General features: G+C 41.4%; 1 protein-coding gene across 4 annotated transcripts in view; it reads left to right on the forward strand.

Moving 5' to 3' along the window:
- fam13b (family with sequence similarity 13 member B) overlaps positions 1–26,839 on the forward strand; it is a 71,784-nt gene that overhangs the window by 40,471 nt on the left and 4,474 nt on the right. For 2 of the 4 annotated variants that reach the window (XM_086023231.1, XM_086023230.1), the window contains 11 exons: positions 14,266–14,310; positions 17,717–17,815; positions 17,900–17,966; positions 18,050–18,132; positions 19,857–19,890; positions 20,439–20,532; positions 22,040–22,138; positions 22,379–22,658; positions 23,302–23,443; positions 24,869–24,950; positions 25,343–25,483. In XM_086023231.1, the coding sequence (XP_085879357.1) occupies positions 14,266–14,310; positions 17,717–17,815; positions 17,900–17,966; positions 18,050–18,132; positions 19,857–19,890; positions 20,439–20,532; positions 22,040–22,138; positions 22,379–22,658; positions 23,302–23,443; positions 24,869–24,950; positions 25,343–25,483 (1,166 nt within the window). The remainder of the gene's footprint in view (positions 1–14,265; positions 14,311–17,716; positions 17,816–17,899; positions 17,967–18,049; positions 18,133–19,856; positions 19,891–20,438; positions 20,533–22,039; positions 22,139–22,378; positions 22,659–23,301; positions 23,444–24,868; positions 24,951–25,342; positions 25,484–26,839) is intronic. The other 2 variants (XM_086023233.1, XM_086023232.1) reach the window with 2 other exon arrangements.

The raw sequence follows: 26,839 nt of genomic DNA on the forward strand, positions 1-26,839 counted from the left end.
GTGTGATCACAGAAGGAATTAAACTCTTACCTCAAAGCACCACTGTGCAGGCTTTTTGTTTTTTGCAGTCAAGACAAGTACGAATTATTTCCAGTCTTTATTTCTAATGCACATGATGGCCGCTGTCATTAATAAAACATTGTGTGTGTGTGCGCCCCAAAAATGGTAGATTCTTTTTAGAATTTTGGTATGGATTCTAGGTTCTTTTTTTTTTTTTAAATCAATAAGGTGATAATCTAGTCTAAAAAGATCAATATTTTGTTTTTCTATCGGCACATAAAAATTCACATCTCGTTTTTTGCTGTCATTGACCTGTGACATTTTTGCTGATGACAAACGAGGCTGTCAGCAGGACATGTGAGGTTTTGGCTAAGTGATGCTGAACCCGTGCGATGACACCCGGAAAATGTCGGCTCTCGTGACAAGGGCTCGTTTCAAAAAGCAAAAGGCTCTACTCCCGCTTTCCGAGTATGCGGAACCTGGAAATTGGAACGCAACTATGCATAAAGATGAATATCAACGTCCCAGCGGCCCCTCGAAGAGCTGCATACTTGTCACTTGATCCGCATTGACCTACATTGACTGTGTATGTCAGTGTTTAGGGCGTGCAGACACGTTCCACATGCCTGTTTAAATATTGTATGGTGCATATGATAACAGTAGAATGCCCAGGCATGACATAACACATTCTCATTGTCGTGACTCGTCCATTGCTACCAAATGGTAAACAGACAAGATGAATATGCTAAAGCAGTGGTCGGCATGCGGCTTTTTCATCCTTATGTTGCGGCTCTGCGTGGCTTGGGAAAATAAATTATAAGTGTCCGATTGAAGTGCATGCTATTTGTCTCAAAAACCTGCATCATCTCTTCTTAGTAAGTCAATGTTTTAGGTCACTTTCATATGTGGTCCTAGATTGGATACCTAACGCTTTTTTTTTTTTTTTTTTTTTTTTTTTTTTTTTTTTTTTGCAATCCGACTGCAGTCTGAACGTCCAGGTTGCATAGATCCGACATTGACATCAGGGCGGGCGTAGGGATCAGTGCTGACAGCGACTCTGCAGTTGTATTGAGGAACAGTATTGACTTTACATTTGACTTTAATTTAATCCCACTTGAAACATTAAGCATAAAGTTTACATTTATGGTGATACTAGTAATTCATCCACGGCTCGATCGGCTATTTTTTTACGTGTGGTTATGAAGTGACATCATTTTTAGTGACGTCTCCATGAAAGACATTGAAACAGTCTCCCCTCATCATTTCCCCCAAATACTGTATTTCTATTAGGATTTTCATATTTGTTTTTTAAATCTGACATTGAAAATCTTGCACAATATCGATATTACACTGCATTGTGATTTTAAAGCTATGATGTTTTAGGAAAAAAATTCACCGGTTGCTGAACGTAACCCTTAATTCATAAATATTTACATGGACACATTTATTTGGATTAAAGGTTTGTTTGGGATAAAAATGCTTCATGTACACACCCCATTCTGCATATTCTGCCCCGATCAAGCCCATTCTGATCAAGATTTTTTTTCTGAATGTGAGGGATGGTTTATGTCGATTGATAATCCGATCGGCGCGCATGAAAACCCTTATTCCGAAATTTCGGAACAAACCGTCTTTACCGTGCTTGCCTGTGTCGTCAGTATACGCGTTTCTGTTATTCCCAGAAGCTAGTAGAAGCAGAGCGAGCGAAAGACATGGCGGGCGCAAGACTGAACTGGTACATTTGCAGCTCCATTAGGAATTGTTAACTTGACGTAACAGCGCAAACAGAAAAAATATGTGAAATAATGCTAACTTTTAAAGTAGAAATGGACAGAGCGATGTTTTGTTGACACGGAAGTCACTGGGCTTCTTCTACGACTCTTTCCGGTATATTTGGTCAATCTGCTCATGTCAAAATAATTTGTTCCGATTGAAAGTGTGATGCATGACCGCAAGTCCTAATCGGATCAGTATTTTTAGTGTTTCTTTTTTAAGTCAAAAGCAATTTTTCCAGAGAAAGTTGTTAAAATACAATAATGAAGTTGCTTTTTCATAAATAGCAGGAATGATAGCATTTTTTTGAGAAAAAAAATTGTCATATTACGAGGATAAAGTTGTATTTTTTGGAGGAACAAATTTTCATTTAAAGTTGTATTGTGAAAATAGTCCTTTTTTCAGTGTAAAAAAATTCCGTCAAGAAAACTTTGTGTATAACAAGATCAGTGTTTTTGGTTTGTTTCTTTGTTTGCAAGTTATTTATTTTTGATAAACAAGTTCTAATGTCACTAGAATAAAATACATTTTTTTTAAAGTCTTTAAAAAATAGCAATAATAATAGTATTGCATGAATAAAGTTGAAATTTATCTTGGGAAAAATGATTATGATCTTGCTGGAATGAATTATTTGTTACTTTTTAAACATTTATTCAAGCGCTAATATTGCAATATTTATGGGGCGGGGGGTGGTGGTGGTAGAGCAGGGCATGTTTTGCTCGTCTGAGTATGCGTCCTAGCATACACTGAAATATCAACTCTGTGGCACGAAAGCCAGATACAGACATCAATCTCACACAAACCGCTAAAAATAACCAGGCCATTGGACTAACTGCTGGTAAGTCTAAACAGCCGTGTTGGCCTTGTTGATTTTGATGCAGAATAAAAAAATAAAAAATAGTCACGGAAAAAATGTGTTATTATTAGGGATGGGAGCTGTCACCAAATGGGAACTTCCGAGGCCAAATCACGAAGTCGCTGTTGTGACCGACAACGCTCGCAACATGGATGTGGGGATACGTGAGGCTGGCTTTGAGCCACACATTAAGTGCTTATCGTGCAGGGAATGAACGCAACGTGAGTGCGGCTGGTCCAAAGTTGGCCGCGTATCATGTTTGTTTAGACGTGTCAAGCGAATAGTTTCTTTTTTTTTTCCACCGATGCTCAACAGCAGCACTTTTGACGTCCAAACAAAGACAGCTCAAACTGCCTGCGCACAAACTAATTATGGACGTAATCACGCGCTAGAAGAACTCTTTGGATATGATGGCTCGCGATCTAGAGCAACGGGGTGCCGTATCTGCAGCTCTGAGGAGCCCACAACTACGACGAGTTGCAGAAATCTTGACACAGACGCAGTGACATTCCTCTTTGTGAATATCGACTGAGAAACAAGTTGAACTCTACAGTCGAAACCAGTCTTCCCATCAGTTGCTGCCCACTGACATGGTGGAGACGAAACCAATCCAAATATCCTTCACTTGCTATTGCAAAAATGTACCTTTCCATCCCTGCGACATCAGTGGCCAGTGATGCCTTTTCTACAGCAGGTAGTGTAGTTACTGCCCCACAAGCACAGTTGGACCCTGACAATGTGGACATGCTTGTATTTCTGAAAAAGAGCATTACCTTTAAAGTTTAGAGAATTGTTAGATGTCCCAGTTTGCTGGCAATCTCAACTGCAACTGTCATTGATGTAGCATTTGAAAAATAGCACTTTAAAAAGAAAGTAGTTTTAATTTGTCAAATTATTCAATTAGAGGAAAGCTCTCAGCTTTAGCTGTTATTACAGCAATATTTGAGCGCATGTTACAAAAGTGACTCCTGTTTGCATTTCCACTTTAGAGCTAGATGATTAATTTTCTTGCAGTCTGTTCGATAAAAAACATTTTGAAAACGGAAAAAATTACATTCGGGATTATTGTATATTTAAAATTTAGCAAAAATCTCGTCTCGTTCTCACGGACTCAATCTCATGAGACATTTCATCTCATGGCATTTTTGTCTCGTCCCATCCCTAGTTATTATATAAATACGTTTTTGTATTTTAAATGAATGGAGTTTTATTTTTGGAGAAGAGTTGTAATTTTACAAGAATGGTGCGTGAAATTAACAATATAATCTAGTTGAAAGTCAAAATTTAAAAGAATTAATAAGAGCATATCAAACAATAATATATAATAAAAGGTTAAGAGAATAGTCTTTTTTTTTTAACAGAAGTCAAATCTTACAAGAATTTCTTACATTCTTAGTGCAGGTAGGGCTTTTCCAGCAAAATCCAATCCGTTTAAATGTCTTCTTTCATCCTCGCTTTACATTCACCGCCAATGTTGCCAATTTGTTTACATTGTATGGTTTCTTATTCTCAATTTTTGGTGACTTCCTGTGGTAGCGCTGCAGTGCCACACAGACCTGGTATATAATGTATACTACCGCGTTTCAGCGTTTTCATGTGGAAATGCACATTTCTTGAAACAATTCAGTGTTTCAGTGTGCAAGTTTTTCTTCTTAATAAACAAATTTGTCTCTTTATCTGTGTGGACATGGCCTTAGTCTGGCTAATGTGCAGTATACTGTTCTCTGTCTGCATGGCAACAGAAGAAAACAGACCTCACCGTCAGTCAAGCTGCACACAAACCACTTCACTTTGTTTCGACACACTGGATGCTAACATTCTATTTGTGAAGTGCGAGAGCAACTGATATTCACATGCAAAGGTGAGTCTGTGGCTGTTTGGTAGTTGTTCTTCAAAACAAGCTGAGGTTGAAAAGGGTGTTGGTATGAGAATAGACCCGCGCGACACATGGCGTGTTTATTGCCCCGCCGTAAACTGCAGCCGGGAATGGTAGGCCTCCTGTTTGTTCGCATGTTATCGACTTGTGGAAAATGTCATACGGTGGAACCCTTATAGTAGTGTTTCCCAACCATTATCAAGCCAAGGCTCATATTTTGCATCAGCGAAGTCTCATTGCACGCCACCAAACGAGATTTTTTTATGGAAACCTACCTTGACTTCCGAATTGAATTTGTTTCGTGACCAAGCTTGTAACTGGATTTACTCGTACAGTGATACCACGCTCCTAACTTGAAACATTCATATCTTCTATCATTTTTCACATAGAGCTGGACAATTAAATTCGAAATTTGATAGGATTTCGATTTTGCCTTCTGTCGATATTAAAAATGTTATAATCGAAGAAAAACGATGAATGTCCAGAACAGCGCAGTGTATTTACAAGTTCCAGACGTTGTGAAAGTACATAGCAAGCATAGTAGCGTATGGGATTCTGCTGTCTCTTTAAGCTGATTAATGACACCCCATTTGGCGTTTGCTTTAAAACTAAACACACGACAAAAACAATTACACATCTTGTATATTTAAATACAAAACATGCTTCATTTTTAAAACATCGTTAGCCCCTAATGCTGACATCAGTAAATATAGTACATGCATAGGTATATACACAGAGGAAAAGCGCTCTATTAAAAGCCTAGATAGACCAACCCGACATCGGAGGTTGTGAAGTGTCGTAGCGTCTGAATGCGCTGTCTGATTGGTGTAGTGACCACCATCGTAGTGTCGTAACCCGTCACTAATTTAAATTGCACATTAATCTGCAGGACTATTAATAGTCTGTTTTGCAGAGGATGATGAATATATTCCTGTGAGTATTGTTATAACACTGTAGAATCAGTGTTCATTTCGTTAGTCTGTGTGGCATTTTGCATTGTTTTAGCATTCCGCTAAGACATTTGTCAGGCAAAATCATGTGGTTTGTTGAAATACACAGGGTGCCATATTTTTCAGACTATAAAGTCGCTCTGGAGTATGTCGCGCCAGTCAAAAAAATGAATCATGAAAAAAAAATAACAAGTGACCGCCATGTTTTTTCTTCGATTTCTCATTCATTTTAATGTCTGGTGCCACTAACAAGTGACTAACTGACACAAAAAAATAGCATGCTTAAAAGCACCATTTTTGGCAGTACAATGCCACTTATGGAAGAACTTGTGAAGGGATTTTAGTTATCAAGAAAGCCTTTGGAAAATGATTAATCTTAAATTCAACTCTTAAGAGTTAATATATTGGTCCAGTCAAATGTAATCATAGTTTTACTCGGCATTTACAATGAACAGGAAACTAAAGAAACATGGGTGGTCTCTTAATTTTTTCCATGGCTGTATATGTTGCTCGGGGGTCAAAGTCGCAATTTTGGGGGAAATTTATTTTACAAAAAAGAACAGTAGAGGTCAGACTTGCACCCAAAATCCTCAATCCCATTTTGTGGGTACGTGCGTAAATACGCTCCAAGTGCACACTGCTTCACTTCGACCGTTCGTAAACTGTTAGTGTTGTTCAAATGTGCCGTTAGGTTATTCAGAGCGCCCCAAAAAAGGAGTGCCAGAATCCAGTGCGTCAGACAATACAAGTGGAAACATGTCAAGCACGAGCTGGTGATTGGTTAATAGGATAGGATGCATTCGGAAATTAATGGGAAGGGAGTGCGCTCTGCTCTGCCTCTCTGAACACAAACACTCTTGAGTGGTTTTGTGGTGTCAGAGTGAATTTCCACGCAACAAGTTCACACCACTGAAAAGTTTATCTTTTTAGTTTAACATGGCTTACCCAAACTAAAATCCTGTGTCGCATTGTGGCCAAAGGTAGAATCCTGGTCCTGAATCCATTTGTGTTCTAAAGACTTGAGGTGGTGTCAGAAGTCGCATGCTAATAAACACATGCTATACACATTGGTCACACGTTGGTTGCCATGACTGCTGGTCTTCTTCTGTTTCCGGCAGTTGGCAAATACTTTTTGTGCATTACCGCCGATAATGAGAGGAAAGAAGGTAGCAGTAATGCACAGAATGTCAACACGGCTAGTTAATGGTGATTTTGGGTGCCGTTCCTAGCTCTAATTTCAATATATACAAATCGGACATGAGTTTAAGTTGCAGGACCAGCCAAACTATGAAAAATTGCAGTTTAGAGTGACAGTAACTGGATTTGGTTTGTTATTTTTACAGTAAACTTGAAGTAGGAGTGGCAGTAAAAAGCTTGGAAAAAGCACTTTGCCTCTTTTTTTTGTTTTTGTTTTGAACAACTCTTCACAATTTACCAAACAGCTGCTTGTTGTGCAGTTCGCTGCCACCATCCAGCGCTCGTGACTACGATTTGCTCGCAACTCAGAGAAAAAGATTAGCTTGGAGTCGAGTCACTTGTATTTTGAGGTACCTTTTTGTCTTACCACAGAGGTTGTCGCGCACACTAAGGGACAGTGTGACTTTAGGCCAACTGTAAATTGGACATGTGCCGAAAAAAAGTCCCGGCCCCACTACCTCTCCCCCAACACCCTGGCTTGCGTGCCATCCTTGTGTCCTGAATTTTCTTGACGATGCGCTGCTTCCTTGCTGTGTGTAAGGAGATCCGCTAACTGACCCAGATAACACCCGCGCCTTCTCGCTTCTGACCCATGCTTGCTTCCTGGCAGCGCGCTGCTTTCCCGAGAACACTTCTTCCTGAAGGATGTTTTTTTTATTTCCATCTCGCTCTTGGTGACTGAAGTTTAAAATCTAGATTACTTCAAAAACATCCAATGTAGTTCATAACCATTCTTGACCTTAAGTGTTGTATGTTCCAGCAAAACAACATGAGAGATCATAACATACATACATACAGTACATTGGAACAGTTTTATGACTTTCATCACTCTGGGGTGAATTTTCTACCCACTTTCACTGCACTAGTGTTCATTTTGCTCACTTATTGCACAAGTGTGAATTTTACATTATACTCATTACACTAAGGGTGCCTCACACTCACTTTTCATTGTACTTGAGTGTATTTTACTCACTTTAACTACACGCATGCGTTTTACACATTCTCCCTGCACTAATGTGCATTTTACACAAACTGTCATTACACTAAGATGCATTAAACTCACTTCTCACTGCACTCGCATAACATGCATTCTACTCTCATTCGCTGCCTTGGGATACATTTCAAATTCACTCCATTTTACATTCACTCACTTGTGAATGTTAACTTTTAACTTCACTGGGGTTAGTAGGGTACATTTTATACTTGGTTTCACTGCCGTTCTGAAAATTCTGCCTATGAATCTCTATCTACGTGCCTAAGGTGGTCATTTGGACGAGTGTTTAACGACTGGCATGTAGGTCAAACGAAGACCATGGCCTACTGTTTATGGTTGATTTACTTAACTGAAATTAATTATTTACATTGGGAGCAGGAAAAAGGAGCTGACTGGGCAGAAAGTGGACTTCCTAAAGCTTTGACCGACGCTCAACTAAACTGACTTTATTGCTACTCTTCGCAGTTAAGCGAGTTCAGTGCCCTTGCGGTGAGACCTCAAAAATGTCTGTGACAACTGTTGACTCCCGCAGAAACTCAAGAGTCAAGCCGATAAGTTTCCGCCTTTGGAGAGAGCATTAGAGTGATAACAAATTGGCTATATTTCCCAACCAAAGCCTCAGGTGAATTGTTTTAAAAAAGACTAGCAACAAATTGAGTGACTTTTTGTGGTGTGGCAGTGGAGCATTTTTGTGCATGAAAATCCCACAGATGTCACTTGACAGTGGTAGATGTTCACCTGCCCTCATTGCCAAGTCATGGCTGGAAAAATTGGGTGTGGGGCGGTGTTACGTAAATTCGCCCAATTGTGACATCACATTTGGCAAAACCTTAACCCTGTCAACTTTCAGAAATAGGTTTATGGGTTTATGGATTTTTTAAGAGCAAATAAAATGGGATACAGAGAGAGAAATAGCTTGTTGAGCAAAAGTGAAGATTACTGAAGCAGTTCTTTGTAAAGTTTATTAATTTAACTTGAAACCTTTGTTTTTCTATATTTAATACATTTCCATCGTTTTTCATGAGTTATTTGGTCTCCTTTTCTTTTTTTGTTATTATTATTATTGTGTGAAACTTGGGACGTGAGCCCATATGCAGGTGTATCTGTGGAAATAAATGTTAAATAACTGACATTTACCAATGTGATCGTAACAGTGACAATGGTTTTAGCTTTTTAAATTATCAGTGGATTTAATTTATGTACCAGAGTCCCAACAATTAAACCAATACAGTGTAAATATTTGAATGGGCCGCAGGCCATGTGTACAGGGAAAGCTGGACTTCAAGGTAAAAAAAAAAAAAAGTTGCGTCCCTTCTTAAGGGTTGGCGTGACTCAGCCTGAATTGTTTTTGTCCGAGCCTCGCTGATTCTTTGCTCCTGTCAATCATTCACTGCATGTCTGAGGACTGTGGCGTGCATGCAAGTGGTCGAGCTAGAACTCCTCATACAATGACCCCAAAAACTCCTCCCGCAGTCTCTGCCTGCCCCGCGACTCTTTTCCCTCCATTCTGATTGGCTGGCACGACTGGAGTTCCCTCCCCAATTTCCGCCGCTCCCCCCCCCCAACCTGCTGGTGTTGTTGCCTGGTTACGTCAGGACTTGATTTGGGCAGCACCACCGCCGCGGCTGGATGTAGGATGTGGCCTGGTGCTGGTCTGAAGACAACAGCTGGATGTTGTTCACCCTGCAAGAGGTCTGACTGACCAGCAAATAGAGGCAGTAGTCAGCACTGGATTTTGTTTTTGTTGCTATTTTTGAGAAGCTCTGTGTAAAAAGTGCAACCAGCAACCATGAGGATGTCCTGTGACGTGCTGCTGCAGAGGTAAACACGCCAGTTGCATAACTCAGGAATGAATGAATGATGTGGCATCGCGCAGTTATGAATGCAAAGTGTATTGTTTTTTGTTTTTTTTGTTCTTGACTTCAACCTGCCGAACAGTTACGTCATCAAGACTCCTGTAAGATTTGTTGTAGTCATTTAGTCGTTTTCACTTCTTTTAGATCCAAGCATTCATTTTTTTAATTAAGTTGTCTTTGGTTAATTTATTGTTTAAAAAGAAAAAGAATATTAAAAATATTGGTAGAATGCATGATTTTACATGCACATTTAACAAGTTTTATTTATTCAATATAAAGTAATATCGTTAGATAATGGATTATTGTTTTTAATATTTTTTCATTCATGTCATTAAATTATTGATCATTTTATTTATTGCAAAAAAGAAAGCATATAGTTAAGATGAACAATTTTATTAATAAATATTGGGTTGGATAATTAAAATTAAATCATAATACATGTATTACTATTTTATTGTAGTCTTTCAACAATGTATTCATTTAATCAAGTATTTCTATTCTCTCATCACATTATTAAAGTAGTTTTGCAAGAGCCTCATTATAATCATGACAAGAGAAATCATGAATCGTGTTGTAATTTTATTTTTGGATCACATTATATTGGTTGATTCATTTATTGTAAGAAAAAAAGAAAATTTTATATATATATATATATATATATATATATATTTTCTGTAAAAAAAAAATTGGTTAAGTTTGATTGAAGGTCCCTTATTTATTTTTATTTTTTTTAAATAAACTTTGATATCCTTCCTTCAGGTTTGCAAGATCATTTTTGTTGTAAATGAGCAGAATGCAATTTTTCCCCAAACTATTTTCAGATATAACAAGTTTTGAATGGTCTTTTTTCTCATTAATATTCAACAGTATTTACTATGTAAATAATCTTTGCTCCGATAGGGTTTCAGTTGTCCTTAATTTGTGATGGAAAACAGCTTTCCTGTGATTGGTTAGTTCCCGATATGCAGGCGTCTCGTGACGACTCGCTCTTCATTGTTAGCTCCGTTGTAATTCAGTGGCACAGAATTGTGCCGTATTTGGCACATTTCGTGGATATTGGCTTTCACACACGCCACAAATACATTTACTTTTAAACTACGCAACTACACATAAATGCACGTTGGTCAGTCCCCTCTTGTGACTGTGGGGTCGTGTGGCGTCACCATGGAGGTGGACTCAACCAAAAAATCTGAGTACAATACAATACAATGCATCATTGTTTAAATAGCACTTACACAACAGCTGCAGCTGTAACAACTGAGAAGCAGCCTGAGACGGTGTCGTCACGCTAGTCATTCCGTCTCAGGATGCTTCTACCAGGGGGACCGGGCCGTCGGTGGAATTTTGGTCAGCCGCAGTCATGGCCTGGAATGTTGGGAAAATTTTGAATTTTCCAGAATGGCCGGTGTATTATTTCCAGGCCGGTCCTGGCCATCATGGTCACCAGCAGCCGTCCGCCCACCGTTATAGAATCAGAAGGAATTATTCATAAAATTAACGACTACACACTTTTGTTTCTTCTTTTCTTTTTTTCCCCCTTGTCTCTGTACGGCATGACCCATCTGTCCATTCGCTAAATCAATCATGTTAGTTGAGCACAAACGTTTGCCCACCCCACTAGAGAGTGTCACAGACGCCTCTTTCCTTGAAGACCTGTGATCGGCTCACACAAAGCTAACGGATCGGTTGATGACATGACTGTGTGTGTCCCAGTCGTAATTGCTGAGTCGCTGACAGCAGCACCTGCGGGGACTCGCGACCTGCCCACACATACATTGCTTGTGGGCATGCGGCACGCTGGACACACTCCGCTACATACACTTGTCAATTAGTGGGCAGATTGGTGCATGCAGTGGACACATCACCCACAAATTCCTTGCGGCCCACCCTCCACTGCGTTGACAACTTCACTAAACAATGGAGTGTGCCACTTATCTGAGAAGCTGACAAAACTCAATGCAGCTCTGTTTACTTTATGGCTTTGACTTGATCTTTTGGAAAGTTCATTAGTGTATGAATTTGTAGGTGAATGTGAGGCTTTGTAAAGCACTGCGGATGCCATATGGTGTTGATGAAGCGCTATATACGCAAGTGCACTCCATTTACTAAAGTAGCTATTGGCCTCCACCCTGCCTAGCTACCAAGTCATGTGAAGAGTAACTTGGTATCGGATTGAGACACGTTTACAGAAATGGGCAACAATAATAATAGTTTCATTTGGCTGGAAAAAATCCTAGGAAATTGTAGAATTGTAGCACCTCTGAGACAGTAGTACAATTTATCCAAGGAAGTATGTTGAAGTGTTACATCTTGTCGAAGAGGTAAGCTTTGTAGTCGGGGAGGAGCTAAATTTAGCCTGGGTTCTTACTGGTGTCTTAGCGGGATGTGTACAAGTGCCCTTGGAGTGCATTTTGAAAAAAATCAAATCATGAGCAAGGCTTTTTTTTTGTCAGGGTAATGTTGCAAGATGTGTTTGAAATGATGGTATTAACGTGTTATGGGAATCATAGTTTGTGGCATATTTAGGTTGTTAACTAATATAGGCAATTATAAAAACAGAAAAATAATTGGGGAGGTGTCAATTGGTCATGTTTTTTTTTTTTTTGCTGTTATTCTGCATGGAAGTGCCCCATTTTGACCCAGTCTGGACTCCATAGTGTGCTCTTCTAAAGACATGTTACTCGCAGGTGCACTTAATTGAATGTTTAACTCGATCTGTCAAGAGGCCCCTCAGGGCCCCCCAAGGACAAGTCATTGAGTCCTACCAGTGTCACGATGACACATTATCAAGGGTTACGCAACGTTCTAGCGCCCGTCGATGTGGCCGCTAGTAGCACGGAGCTAAAATCTTCTCTGCAGGATCTTAATAGCGCTTGGATGGCAAGATTTTTGATGTACACCAGATGTGGTCATAAATATTCTGACATCATGGGAGGAAGTGAATTTGACATCTTATTTACATATAAGATCATTTAGTATATCGTCAACTTTGAAAGTAAGTCAAATTTACCATGTTTTAATGTGAAAACATCATCTGATCACGTTCAAATGTGCTTAAAGTTTTCACGTTATTGACTTCTGCATTCGTCAGACCAAAACAAAGCAATTCCTTCTGGTTCAAGTCACTGGCAGAGTACCTTTTCTGTCTTATAAATCAAAGTTGCTAGCTACAAACATTGTAAATAAAATAAATAAAATAAGTCTGTGTTGGATAAGATTTAAAAAGAAGATACACATACTGTCCCTCCTTTGAGCGCCTGAACTGTAAGGAATTGCTTTTTATGTCTGCCGAATGAGGAAGCAAAACTTAGCACGTTATATAATACACAACTTAACACAACTTTATTTATATAACACAGTTTCACAGCAGCTACAGCTGTAACAAAAAACTTTACATACAACAACAAAATAGCAATAATAGAACTAGTTGAAAGCAATACATTAAAACACAAAATACTATATACAATAGACACCGGAAAACAGGCCTGAGGCACACCGGGAAGGTGCGTCGGAGTGGAGGAGCTCAGAGAGGTACGCCAAGGCGAGGCCATTTAAAGACTTGTAAACAAACAGAAGCATCTTCAAATGAACCCTAAAATGCACTGGGAGCCAGCGAAGGGAGGCCAGAATTGGCGTTATGTTCTCCGTCTTCCGAGCTCCAGGTAGGAGACGAGCAGCAGCATTTTGGACCAAATGGAGACGCTTGATAGGACTGGCTGACTCCAAAATTTTAACGTGATTTATGATGTTAAACATGAAAGTTACAACATAGAACTTTTTTTTTTCTGTCAGCAATATGCTTCCACAGACTCCCACATATTTACGGTTTGGCTTTTGCAAATATTTTTAAGATCCGATTTTTTTCTAGATTTTGTCAAAAACAACAAGTCCAGTTTCTGCAGCTTTTTTTGTTTTTCGGTCAAATTTGTGTATTTTCATTTTATTTTGTTGCAAATATACACGCATACTTGATGGTCCCTTGATGGTTGGTGCTAGATGAATCTTTATAGTTCATCTATTCTCGTTCTTTTTTATTTTGTCCATACATATTTTCTTCTCTTATTTAACTTCTTTTTGATGTTTTTTGTCTAGACTAGAAATATGCTTATCTATTTTGTTCTTTTCAGATATTTTATTGTTTATCCAATAGATTTTCTGTGCAGCTATTTTCATATAACAAAATAGCACAGCTTTTACTATTTTCTGCAAGCGTGCCTCATTAGGCATGTGTCCCTATTGTTGGTGGATAATATAAGAAATGTCTTTCATGTCCAGTCATCTGAGTCTTTTCTCTCTGCAACCCCCTCACTCACACACAGACTTGAATGTTTACTTGAACTCGTGCACGCTGTAGAACATCACTGACCTTGTGTTGTTACGTAATCGTACTGCCCTGGAATGTGCCCCGGTGTGCGTTTGCGAGCATCCACAGCCACCATGTCTCAGCTGTGTAGGAAGAACAACTGTGCAAATCTGACCTCCATAGCTAGCAAACACAAACGTACACACACACACACACACGTAGTCTCGTATCTTATTAGCAATACGGTAGACTAAATAACAATGTGCCTCCTAAAGTGGCGCCGCCAATTTCGTGTACGTCGCCTCGATGGCCTTTGTGAGCATCCTTGTAGTCGTCCTTATTGTGTTTCCTGTTTTGACTCCCACATACGCACTTGCTCGCCAAGGTCATTCCATGTCTGTAATGGCAGTCCAGGAGAACAGGATGTTCTAAGCGCCTCGTCTTTTTCTTCTCTCTGCAGCTCTCATCTCTCCCCTGTGCCCATGCTGCCTGCTGACTCTGCAGAGTGAGTATGCGTGCACTCACACCCGCACTCTCATACACGGTTTAATAAAGGTACACAGATAGCTATGGTGTAATAAAACATGGTGGAAGGCAGCACAGGCGTGATGTGGAGCTTATTTCTTCATTTTTCTCAGATTTTTGTAATTTTCATTCGCGTTTCATTTCATGTTTTCATATTTTGGGTCTGATTCATGTAGTTTTGTATTTTTGTGTACAGTAATTTGCTTTTTTTGTAGTATGGTAGTATTGTCCTTAATATTTTGCATTGTTTGCTAATTTTTTTTTTTTAATATTTGTGCAAATATTTATTTTGTACGTTTCTAACTTGCTTTCATAGGTTTTTTAAATATATATATTTTTATTTTCTATCTATTGTTTTAAATTAGCTTGTTAGAATATATGTTTTTTCTAATATTATTTCCCCAGTGTTCTGGGGTATTTTTGTCTTATTTTGCTAATACTGTTTTATTTTAATTGTTTGTTTGTTTGTTTGTTTTTTTCAAATTATTTTGTTTCTTTTTTGTTTGTATTGTTTTGTAATATCCATTATTTATTAGAATTATTGCTTTGGCTCTGAGTAGTAAGTGTAGCCAATGTTTTGACTTGGGCCCCTCCTAATAGTGAATCCAGCCACATTTCTTTGAGCAATATCGCAATCAAACCACGTTGTCATTTTGCTCACCATCATATGAAACATCTGTATTCGAATGTGATTTCTATGATGAGGTAGAGGATGGTCAAAGGTGCGACAGAAGCGAGTTAATGAGGTGTGATGTGAAGTGTTGGGTCAGAAGCAATAGCGTCACAAACCACAAAATTGGTGGAAAAAAATAAGAACTGCTTGACTGTCAGCCTGCACATCGCGTGGTCATGTTCAGTTTTGATGATGTCAGTAGACTTTAGATGGTAGGTTGCAGACCGCTGCATGCACAATATTACAACACCATGTTCCCATCACGTGTACCAAGCCTCTGCTGGCGCTCTAAGCTAAAATAAATGAGAAAGCCAAAGAAAGCACACCAAAATCTCAGTAGATCTTAAGGATCAAGTGTCTGAAAAAGATGTCTCGGATGAGCGTTGTTGCCTTTTACAGTCTGACTTGGCTCCTGTAGCGTCAAGAAGTCACGCAAGAGGAGACACTAATCACTGACCCTAAAATACATTTTGGCCATTACCAGAAACACGTACTGAAGGTCTTTGACATTCATTTTATGAACTTGGTCAAAACATTGAGTATGCGCTGTGTGCAACGAATGTAACAATGTTACAGATTTAACTAACACATTGCATCACATAACATAGTGTATCACATGTACACATGCAATTAGGGGTGCAACAATACGTGTATCTGTATCTGTATCGAAACGTTCAATGTAGTGGTCACGGATGGATGCGCACTGCATGAACAATACGCTTTTTTACTTTGTTTGGTCAATGATGGTTCGAGAGCCGCAACGTGTTTGACCAGCTCCAGACCTACTTGATATGCCCCATACTTGTTCCAGATTTCAAAAACAAAAATCATGGGTCAAATTGCTCAAACTGGTTCAAAAGGAGCAAAAATATTTGCTGGATAGTTGCGATAAGCTACCCTATGTGTTTGACAACACGCCAGTGGCAGACGCGGCGTTTTTTGTTGTGCACACGCCGTTGGCTCACCGTTGACTAACGTTCATAGAGTTGCCCCGCTGTTTCAAAATGTAAAGTGCTGAATTGTGCACTGAGTAGGAAAACGCAATGATCCTCAATGTACAGTATACAGACGTGGGATAGCGAGGGAGCGGAGAAGCATAGAAGCCCGGCCTGGGTCCCTCATAATTAGTTGGGGAAGACCCGTCGAGCCCCGCTTATGGCAAATTGTAGTATACAGTATTACTGTGATGTACGTATTAAGGATAGATTGATATTTGGCGTTTGGACAAATATCCGCATCAGCCTTTTTTAAAAATCTGATGGCCGATATTAAATCGATTTAAAACTGTGTTGAAATCAAAACAACGATATGTGAACGTTTAACATTTCTGTCATTTGGAAATTTTGTAGGACTTCATCTACTGTAGACAACTATAGGGAGCAGTTGTTTAAGTTTTCATTTAACTTTGAAGACATGCTGACAACTCTGGGTGATCCCTTTACTTTTTGTTAGAATTTTATAACAAAGATGTATATAAATATAATTATAATAAAAATATTGTCAAATATTTATTATAAAAATAAAAAAATCAACATTATGCAAATCTGGAAAATTGTTCAATAAAGATGCTTTAAAGACATTTCAACAGTTAGAGAAAGTTAAGAATTAGATTTTTTTTTTTTTTAGCCTGTAGCCTGTGGTTGTGATAATTACTTTGGCTAATGCTAAACACTCTTGCTACCTTGATACAATTCAACAGCTGGTAAGAAGCAAACAAACTCAAGGTTGTAGAATCTCGACTCAAAAACGACCTGGATATAATTCTGTCTTTGACGTGTAGTATCTCACCGAAGCCGATTGACGGCCGTGATATTCGGTGCACGGCCCCGGTTTTCCACTGCTCCAAACGCATCATCCACGCCGCCCCGCTCGCATCCGAGCCCGACCGCGCAAACTACATTGACTATATATGGAATCCCTCCGCCAGAAGTGCACACCCCACATTTGGTCTGAACGTAGCATTAGGCTGCTGATGACATCATTGCTGGCTAAGCCCGGGTCGTAGCTTAGCTATTAGCTATTATGAAGATCTTAGGGCAAACACAGCCAACCCACTATGGACTCTCACGTTCCCCATAAGCGTCCCTTGTGGCAGTCCCCACTTCATCATACATACCGTATGATAACATGGCTACTCTGCTATGGGCTTTTCTCATCTTTCACTTTTGTTGTGTACCTTGTTTGTTTATATTTCTGAGCCTCAGTGTGTTTCTTTTTCTGTCTGAAAATGGCCATGGAGGCAGGATTTGTAGTGGTTCAGAATTTGCTGTTAACACTTTGTCCTAAGTTTAAAATGTTTTTTTTTTAAATGACTGAACATTTTGCAATTAAAAAAAAACAATTTTTGTATGTAAAAAGTACTGAAATGTGACACTAAAGTATCAAATCAAGCCGAACTGTAAATATTGTGTATCGTTGCACCCCTAGTAACCATATCTTAATACACAATGTTAGAAGTCAGCACACATTATGGAACAGACGGAATGGAATGTATGTTAACACGTAGCAGCACACATACTAACACCTGTAACACTACACGTCTTAACCGTGTAAAACGTGCGGGTCTTTTTACACGCATGTAACATAACTTGCGAAACATATTGCGTAGCAGGACACGTTCCGCAACGTGTAAAACAAGTGCCTCTAACCCCCATAACATCACTCTGTAGTTGTGTGAATAGACTTGCATTGACCATGTGTCGTGTGTCTTCAGGATCATCGAACGAACCATCAGGGCAGCGGTGGAGCAGCATTTCTTTGATCTCAAGTCCTCCATTGACCAGGACCTCTGCAACTTTGACAGCCAACAAGGGTGAGAGCCCAACACGACTTGACACACCAAGCTTTGTGTGACAGGTTCTTCTTATCCCCTCAACCCTCTTTCACCTTCTTTCAGTGACACAGCGCAGCCTGCTGGTTGCCATGATGAGCTCCAGAAAAATGTAGACCAGAAAGACATGCAGGTGAGAGTAGAAGAAGTCTCTGAAGGCTTGATTTGCATTGATGTCACATACTGTTAATGGCTTCTGCTACTTGTTGCTCCCAGGATGCACTGGGGCCCCTGGAGGAGGGCTCGGGAATGGAGCTGGATGCCGACCGAGATGCCGAGAACAACATCGGCGCCGCCAGGTAGAAGTTCATTGCTGCTTTCGGTTCGGTTTGGAAAGCGTCTCTCGCATGCCGGAAGCACTAAAGGCTTCCTCTGGTGGTTCACCACATCAACCACGCTTACAAATTGCTTGGCTACAGACTGCCGGCCTTAGCAAGTAAACAAATAGCCGCTTTTGTCATCATTCTTCCCTTCCTACCGCTCTGCATGGTTTAGCGACGCTTTATGGCTGCTATGATCATTTGGACATGGTGGTTAGTACCTCCACCAAGAAGAGAGCATGTGATTCCGATAACGCAATTTAGATCCAACATTCAAAATCATGTGACAAGTTCACACTCTTGTGTCTGTCAGACAGCTTCTAATAATGTTTTATGTACAGGGGTGCGCAGTTGTGCGTGCGTACTGAAATTAGCCATGTGTGCATGGGATTCAATTGCCTCAGTGCGCATTTGCGTTCCAAGCGTATTGCTGCCACAGACAGACTGCAGTCTGTGATTGCAACTCATATCTGCCCACAATCGAAAAGTCCAAGTCAAGTTAGCAGCCACAACAATTGCTTTCCGGGTATAACTTCAGAATAAACGACTACAAAGGCATCGATTTCCATGCTAGTTATTACTTGCGAGGCTTTTATTTTAAAGTTGGCATTGTGGCACGTGGCATAGTATGAACAACAGTTATGGTGGCTGGCTTAACGTTGCTGGCTCTCACAGTGAGGGATGCTGGACTGAAGCGGTGGCGGCGGCAGCCGAACATGGGGACACCGCCAAAGGGACGGTCATCCCCGTCTCATTGCAACGCGGCTTCGACATCATTACTTGAATGCGGTCTGTGGTGCAAAAAAGATTGGGCATTGGACCGCTGCCCTTAGAGAACTGTGCTAAATCAGCCAGCAGTGTCACACGGTCTCATATTACAAGTCAGAGTTGAGCAAAGCTGCCTTGCGGCAAAACTGAAATGGTTGCTGAGGGCCATACCAACCTGGTAGCTCAATTGTGTTTAGTATGAATTAAATGTCTTGGGTTTTTTTATAAAGTAGTAAATTGCATTATGGCTTGTGTAGCCCTGGTATACTTTGTTATATTTAGAATGTTAACATTCAAAAAAAATTGAGGCAATCAAATCAAAATGGCGTATCTCCACATATTAACTTTGGATCACTATTTAACACTAATCAACATCTATACAAAAACATGTCTAAAGTGCACTTTTTTTCTTCTTTATTTTTAAAGTGTTAAGTGTGCTAACACTATGAGTACAAACCACTATTAGCTGTTTGTTGAACTGGCAAATCATTACCAGGGCAAATTCCTCTCTTCCCTCCACTGTGCAAGCAAGAACATTGCAACATATCGCACCAGCAAGCAGTTGCTTTTTAATAAGCATCATTAGTTTCCAGCAAATACTTGAACCCATTAAGGCCGGGAGCGCACAACCGTGTTTCTACCACTAGAGCCGGGAGCGCTGTTGCGTCTTTCTACCCTTAAAGTCGGGAGAGCGTATACGCCATTTTCTATTTATTTAATTCTCGGTCTCTTACAAATGAAATGCATCAGAATATACACGTCACGGTGTCGTAAGCCCGCGGAGTATGTTCCGGATGAGTTTAACATTGGCACTTATATAAAAGGTCTGTTGTAAGGTTTGATGTAAAAATTACATCAGTACTAAAATGCTCCCCCCAAAAGACTCTGACTTTGGAAAATATTTTGACGTGACCATGTTTGTGATGTGCTTTCAGTGCGGACAATCAGCCTGGTGACGTCATAAATTGCGTAAGTTAACTCGCACGTGTCACAATACAAAGTGAATTAGTTAGATTACTTTGAAAAACGGACTCCTCCTGTTTTTGTCATGGCCATTGAGCCAAGTCATGACATACCTAGTGTAACAGGTAACGAAACATGTATCTTAGTGTAACACATGTAATCTAAGACACAACATGGTAAATGCACCACATTGTGTAAAACAAATAATAAAGCATGTAACAAAAAGTGTGAGTCATAGCACTCATAGTGTGTAACACATGACCTAACCACACACACCATAACATTGTGTAACAGATGAAGTAACGCACATAACGCAGCACATGTAGCAAAGTGCATTACATGCAAACCACAAGTCATAGCGCACACAATGTAAAATAACATGCGGAATGTAACACAGGAGACATCCCACACGTGATGCTAGAAATGTAATCCAGTGTAACACGTAGCACTGTGTAACATAAAAAGTTGTTGAACGCATTATGTAACACAAGTAACTTTATTTAACAGCGTAAAACGTAAAGTAACGCACACCCTCTCTCGTTCTCACTTTGCAGGACTCTTCGTGTGACCAGAATGCCAACACCAGCCAAACGTCAAGCAGTAGCCATGCTCCCCATATCCAGCTCTTCCCCGACCACCAATGGGATGGTGCGTGACGAAACAAAATGTGACACAGCGTCGTCCTTGTGCAGTGAATCCCTGCCTGTCCGCCATTTGCAATTTTTTACAGTACAACATAAAAGCTATTTGCACAAAAAAAAGCTCACCAATTTGTGCTTACTGTAACGCCACAAGATGTTGTCCAAACGGCCTTCACCCTCTAAGGCAGGGGTGCCCAATCCCGGTCCTCAAGAGCCCCTATGCAGCCTGTTTTCCGTCTCTCCCTGCCTGCAACGCACCTAATTTAAATGATCCGCTCATTAGCAAGTTCTGCAGGGGCCTGATCCCGATCGTTTGAATCAGGTGTGTTGCATTAGGAAACCTCTAAGACATGCAGGAGGGCGGCCCCCGAGTACTGGAGTTTGACACCCCTGCTAAGGCGACATGACATGTTAGTGGCGCAGTAGCTAGCAAACAGCGGCGTGATGGAAGATTCCAGTAAAGGTCACATAGGGGTGCAGGAAAAAGCAGGGTGGTAAATTCTCAAAATGATGCAGAGAAATGCGAACGGCAGTTGTGTAAGTTAAGACCGTGTTTCATTCTACAGTATAAAGCAGCTAAAAAAAAACATTTTGGAATGACTTTTGATTTCCAAATAATAATCTGTGTGGTGATGCACAAGCGCTGGAAGTGACGCCAAGTCACCTGTAGGCCCCATCAGCCATTAGTGGCTGTTGTTGCGACAACCTAGTCATCCTCGTTATATTTCCAAGTTCGTTGTTGTACTTTTTTCATTTATGAAAAGCACATATTTCTGCTATCAAACGGTATCCTCTGATATAGATGCATATGCCTTCTCTGTTTAAATGTATGCTTCAGATTTTCTAAGTAAAAGTCTATTGAGTCCCCCGACTGTATACAGAGGGGATTCTGTATCTAAAATGGTGCAACTGCTACCCTCTGCTGGTGAATTGACTCATTATCACTCCTGAAGCGCTTGCAATTTAAAAGGAATTCCGACTGCAGTGACATATTTGCTCTGATGTATTTGGTTGTTTGTAACATAAAGATAACATTTTCAAAAAGAATTTGTAGTTTAACACTGCGAAGAGCAGCAGCCTCATATAAAAATTCCAATCAAGAAACGTAACCTAGCTCATCCTTAGCACTGAATGTTTTGAGTCTTTGGCTTGCTTTGAGCCTTTAAAGACCTAATAAACAGTTCAATTTTTTTTTTTTTTGTGCCGGAACAGAGTAGTGGTATTCCCATTCATGTCTCTGGAGAAGTAGTTGTTTGCAATAAGCACAATTGTTCAAAGGTTTGGGGTCATTTAGAAACGTTTTTATTTTTGAAAGAAAGGCACTTTTCACTGAAGATAATACTATATGTTGATAGTGCAACATATAGTGTTAAGCAGGCCAGCGACCTGCTCTTCCAGCAGGCTTGTAGTGGAATAGCAGAGCGTGCTTTTGCATTAACCAAATGTTGCCGACCGATGGAGCTCACCGCTCGTCTTCACCTCCTTTTCCTCTCCTCTGCCTTCCATTCAAACAGCACCACCTCGTCCTCCTCCTCCTCCTCACCATCATCATCATCATCTCCACCTCCCTCCCATAGATTTCTCATGTATGCACCTGCAGAAAGAAGGCCAAGGTGAGTGGTTGTACATGTCAGACCCCACCCAACCCACCGACACACTTCATTACCCCCCCCCCCCCCCAACCTGTTGTCCTCTGGGAACATCGTGAAAGGGCTTCTGTGGCACATTGGTTGTCCTGGTTCTTCCCGTTTCTTCTTCCAATGGCAGATTTTCCTCTCTGTGCCCGCCCTGACACATATCACAGCCTCCCGTGTTGTTTGTAAGACCTGTCCTCCACTTGCGTCCCTCTGCAGATCCGGTTCCGGCCTTCAAGTCGTGGCAGGACGACAACGAGAGCGGCGAGGCCCAGCTGTCCCCGCTGGCGGGCCGTATGGTTCCCCTCCCCCTGCTGCCCCTGGAGGAGGACGACGCGGCCGAGGGCGGTGGCGAGGGCGGGCGGGAGGACGCCTCGCCCTCATCCTCCCGCTCGCACCCGCACCTCCTGGCGCGCCGCTTCCTGGACTTCGGCGTGCATGGCGCGCAGCGCTTCCTGCAGCAGGACGCCGACGCCACCTCGCCCACCAAAGCGCACAGGTGAAATACGGTTCTTTAATGAAGTGAGTAAAAAGTACAGACTTGTGTACTATACCATTTTGATAACTCAGAGTTAGGCACCAGAAGTGGGTTTTAAGTAGTGGTGGGAAAATTATGTTGTTGTTTTTTTTTTTTTTTTTCAATTTTTTACTCCTCTAGATGATGCTCCTTGTTTAAAGGAAAGGGAAAGGGGCTATCTTTGAACCAAGAGTGCCATTCAGAGGACTCAAAAATGATCACAAGTGCTCATGAAGCTTCATTTGTCCATTGCTAGTTGTAATGAGCTCCAATTACACTGTTACAATGAAGTAAAATTTTGGATACATTGTAAGTTGTCAGAATAGTTTTAAGAAATGCTACTTACTCACTCCATTCCAGTGCGCTACATTCCACCCAGTACTTGAATTTCACTAGCGTCGGGCCGAAACCTCATAAGTCACAAATTGGTCAATTTCATGTTTTTTGAAAAATCTATACGATTGGTCGGTTGAACCGACAACCCTGAGCCCAAAACCAAGATATGAACCGATCTGTGGATTTTGTGAACTGTTCCAACCCCTTTGTTGATAGTAGCAATTTTCTTTTTTCTACACTTGCCACCATTGCTCTTGGCACTCTCTTGACCTGGTTCCGTCCTCTTCAGGCCGAGGCGAGCGTCGTTCGGCTCCAAGGAGGCGCTGAGAGGAGGCGACTCAGTGACGCACCAACTCACCAAGAAGCTTCAACACCTCAAGAAGAAGATCAAACAGTTTGAGGAGCAGTTTGAGAAGGAGAAGAACTACAAGGTACAAGAGAGAGCACAAAATGCTAAGCATATACTCCACCCTCCCAATTATCATGTAAATGATGCTGTCTGATTTTTATAAATGGTTTGTGCAAATGGATCTCAGCATCAGTTCCAAATCATCAGCTTTTGAGAATAATTTGAATGTTTTTCAACAAACCTCACAATGACAACAGTTTGTGTTCAGATTCACAGTTCCAAATGATTATGCACTGCAGTTTTCCAAGACATTTTATGGGTTGTGAAAAAGTGAAAATAGTCATGAATTTGTTGAATTTGCAGCATTAGGAGGTTGTATTTGTTGAAATGAAAAAACAATTCAAACACAGACATCTTAACAGGGTCATTAGCACCTGTTTTGCGGGGCATTGTGTTTTTTGAGTCGTTATCCCCTAGCGGGGGAATTTTCCTGTAACATTCCTGTTTTCCGTCAATAGTTGTACGCACAACAACTCAACGACAACACGAAATAAGGTCTATTGACTTAGTTCCATTCAAAATCAAGTACGAAGATGTTTGTACACAACAACAATTTTGATGTTTGTACAGTTTGACTCATTCACTGCCAGCGGTTTTCAAAACAGAGTTTTTGCCATATTGCCACAGTTGGTGAACATTTTCACAAAGCAGTCACAAAGATCTGCAGAATATTGCTCTTTGACAAGAACCACTGAAACTACCAAAAGAAATAGTCGACTCTTCTTTCTAAAAAAAAAAAAAAAAAAAAAAAAAGGTTTTCGAGATTTTCCCGACCTTTGTTGTCGGCTCCAGGCATAGCCTACTTCAGTAGTTGTCAACAGGAGGATTGTGCTCAGTGAGAGAAATATCCCGCCCCACCCTGATTTTTCCATGCCCACCCCATTGGCCACGCTCTGGCTCCGCCCCTGGTTGTCAACCTTCAGTCCTGTGCTCCCCTGAACCCTTTTGTCATCGCATGAGTATCCAGTCACTCATACGGGTTATTAGATGAACATTTTATTTTGTCTCCTTAATTTTAACATTTAATTCTCAGGCATGTCTTCTTTTTAACTCGCATTAAACAAAAAAGTCACTTTGGAAGTAGATGAATAATAGAAATTTTAAAAATCAATATAAATAATAATCAACGTGCCTTTGTTATATATCACTCATAACATTAACCACAAAAAAAAAAAAACGAAGCTCATTTGAATGGGCCCCCTTAAAACTTTATTATCATTTTGTAGCGCACCATACACGAAATCCGATACCTTGACGAAAAACATTGTGGACGAAAAAATGCCGCATATTGCACATCGGGGGCAGGCGACGCTTGAGGAACATGAACGTCCACGGCAGTGGATGAGTGAATTTCTTCCACAACTATCGATGCGGAAGCGTAAAGCCTAACAAAGCCTGCGTGCTCTTGATTTGATTTTCATTTTGCTGTCGCCCGGTGTGTGTGCAGCCTTCTCACGGCGACAAGGCAGCCAACACCAAAGTCCTCAAGTGGATGACCGACCTCACCAAGATCCGGCGGCAGATCAAAGGTAGACACGCCTCAAATGGATGGATGTGTGTGTATCGTATGAGCAGTGAGTGTTTTGTGCCATGGCCGCACACGCGCACACACACACACACGCACACACACAAACGCACTCGCAGACACACTGCATGAATGCAGCACTAACCAGTGGCTCTCACACATCCACCCTCCAGTGGGACGTCTGTGAAATTGCAAACACATAAAATTGTCCCGCACGTGAATTTGTACCGTGGATGTGATCGCACCCGACGCGGCGCCCGATCCCGTGGTATCCCTCGGCGAGGCGACCGCTCCCTCACCGGCGGAGGCCCCCCGCATTTGTCTTGTGAATAACCTGAGAACCCGCTGTCCGCTTTCCTCCCTCTCTCGCCCCCTCCCCCCCCCCGGCCGAGCCAGGACGCCAGCACCACCTTTTTCCCAGGAGCACGTTGAGGCACCAGGCTGTGCTCCACTCACACAGGCGCCACCCCGCGCCGCCCGCCCCCACGCCCCCCTCACATTGCGCACTCGCCCCCCACTCGGGCCCGTGTCACCTCAGTAAGTAGCAGCCGTGCCCGTAAGTAGACGCCTCCACTGTCAGGTGGCACTGTGAGAGCATCCCGCTTCCTTCATGTGCTGTGTGTGTGTGTGTGTGGGGTGGTGTGTGTGCGCGGTTGTGCGCATGCGTGACTGTGCGTCATATGTGTGATGCCAGTCAAGCTGTTGAGGCTGTTTTTAACACGGCAGTGATTTCTTTTACACACATTCGTCCATATTTTCAAATGAGGGTTTCAATCCTGGGTTTAGGCTCCCAAAGTATTCTTTCAAGGCAGGGTTCCAATTTAGGGTTTCACAGCCGGATTTTGATTTTCAATTGTGGTTTCAAATCGGGATGTGTGTTGTAACAACCCGTTAAGGCCTAAAGCACCTGGCGAAACATCGCCCTAAAACCAAAGGGTGACTTTATAATCACCCTCTAGAATCTGAAGTTTTCCCAGAAATTCAATAACCCACAAAATAATTAATATCTCAGCCCCGGTAGCAGATGTGGCTTTCTCACAGTTAATTCATCTTTGCTGTTTCAATCAAAAATGTAAAAATAAAGTGTCAGTGCAAGAGAAGTATTATTTTTATTTCTAAAAAATCGAGTGGTAATTACCTACAAACATTTTAGCCATATATCATGTTCCACTGGTTCCAAGTCCACAAAAGCGCGTCATCTCATCTCTATGACTGCTGTTACTTACATCAGAGCTCTCGTGATCGTCTGCATCCGCCATCGCTGCTCGAAAAAATTCCGGCACAACCTCCGACGGCTCACGACACCGTCACGTGAATATTCTGATGCATTTCATTGGCTACGAGAATCGGTTAAATGACATACAGTAGACGCTTTCCCGGGTGCAAAAGGTAGAAAGACGCAACAGCGCTCCCAGATCTAGTGGTAGAAACGCGGTTTATGCGCTCCCAACCTAAATGGGTTAGATGAGGGCTGGAATTTAAAATTTAATATTCGATCAAAGCCTTTTATTGCCGATGAAAACATCCGATCACCCGCAGCTCATGCTTGGCTGCCGCGAGACAAAATGGCAAAAAAGTTGATTTGTTTAATGCGCGACGACGTCTCTCTGTCCAAAAGCATCACTTGTGCCACCCTGCGCGCGCGAGCTACATTGACTCCAATTGAAACGCGCCGGCAGAAAGGCTACCCAACGCAGCCGCGCCTCCGCTGCGGGTGCCCGGATGTTTTGATCGGCAATAAAAGGCTCTGATCGAATATTCCCGAATATTCCGGGAGCATGGCCAAAAGTTTCAACACAACCAACTTACTCCCACATTTGAAGAATAAGCAATTGGGAGACTATGGTGAGTTTACGGGGCTCACTGCATTGAATAAAGTCAAGGCGGACACAG

Source organism: Filicampus tigris, chromosome 2, assembly GCF_054856515.1.
Source record: "Filicampus tigris isolate MCC_2025a chromosome 2, RoL_Ftig_1.0, whole genome shotgun sequence".
In the NCBI taxonomy this organism is placed as follows: Eukaryota; Metazoa; Chordata; class Actinopteri; order Syngnathiformes; family Syngnathidae; genus Filicampus; species Filicampus tigris.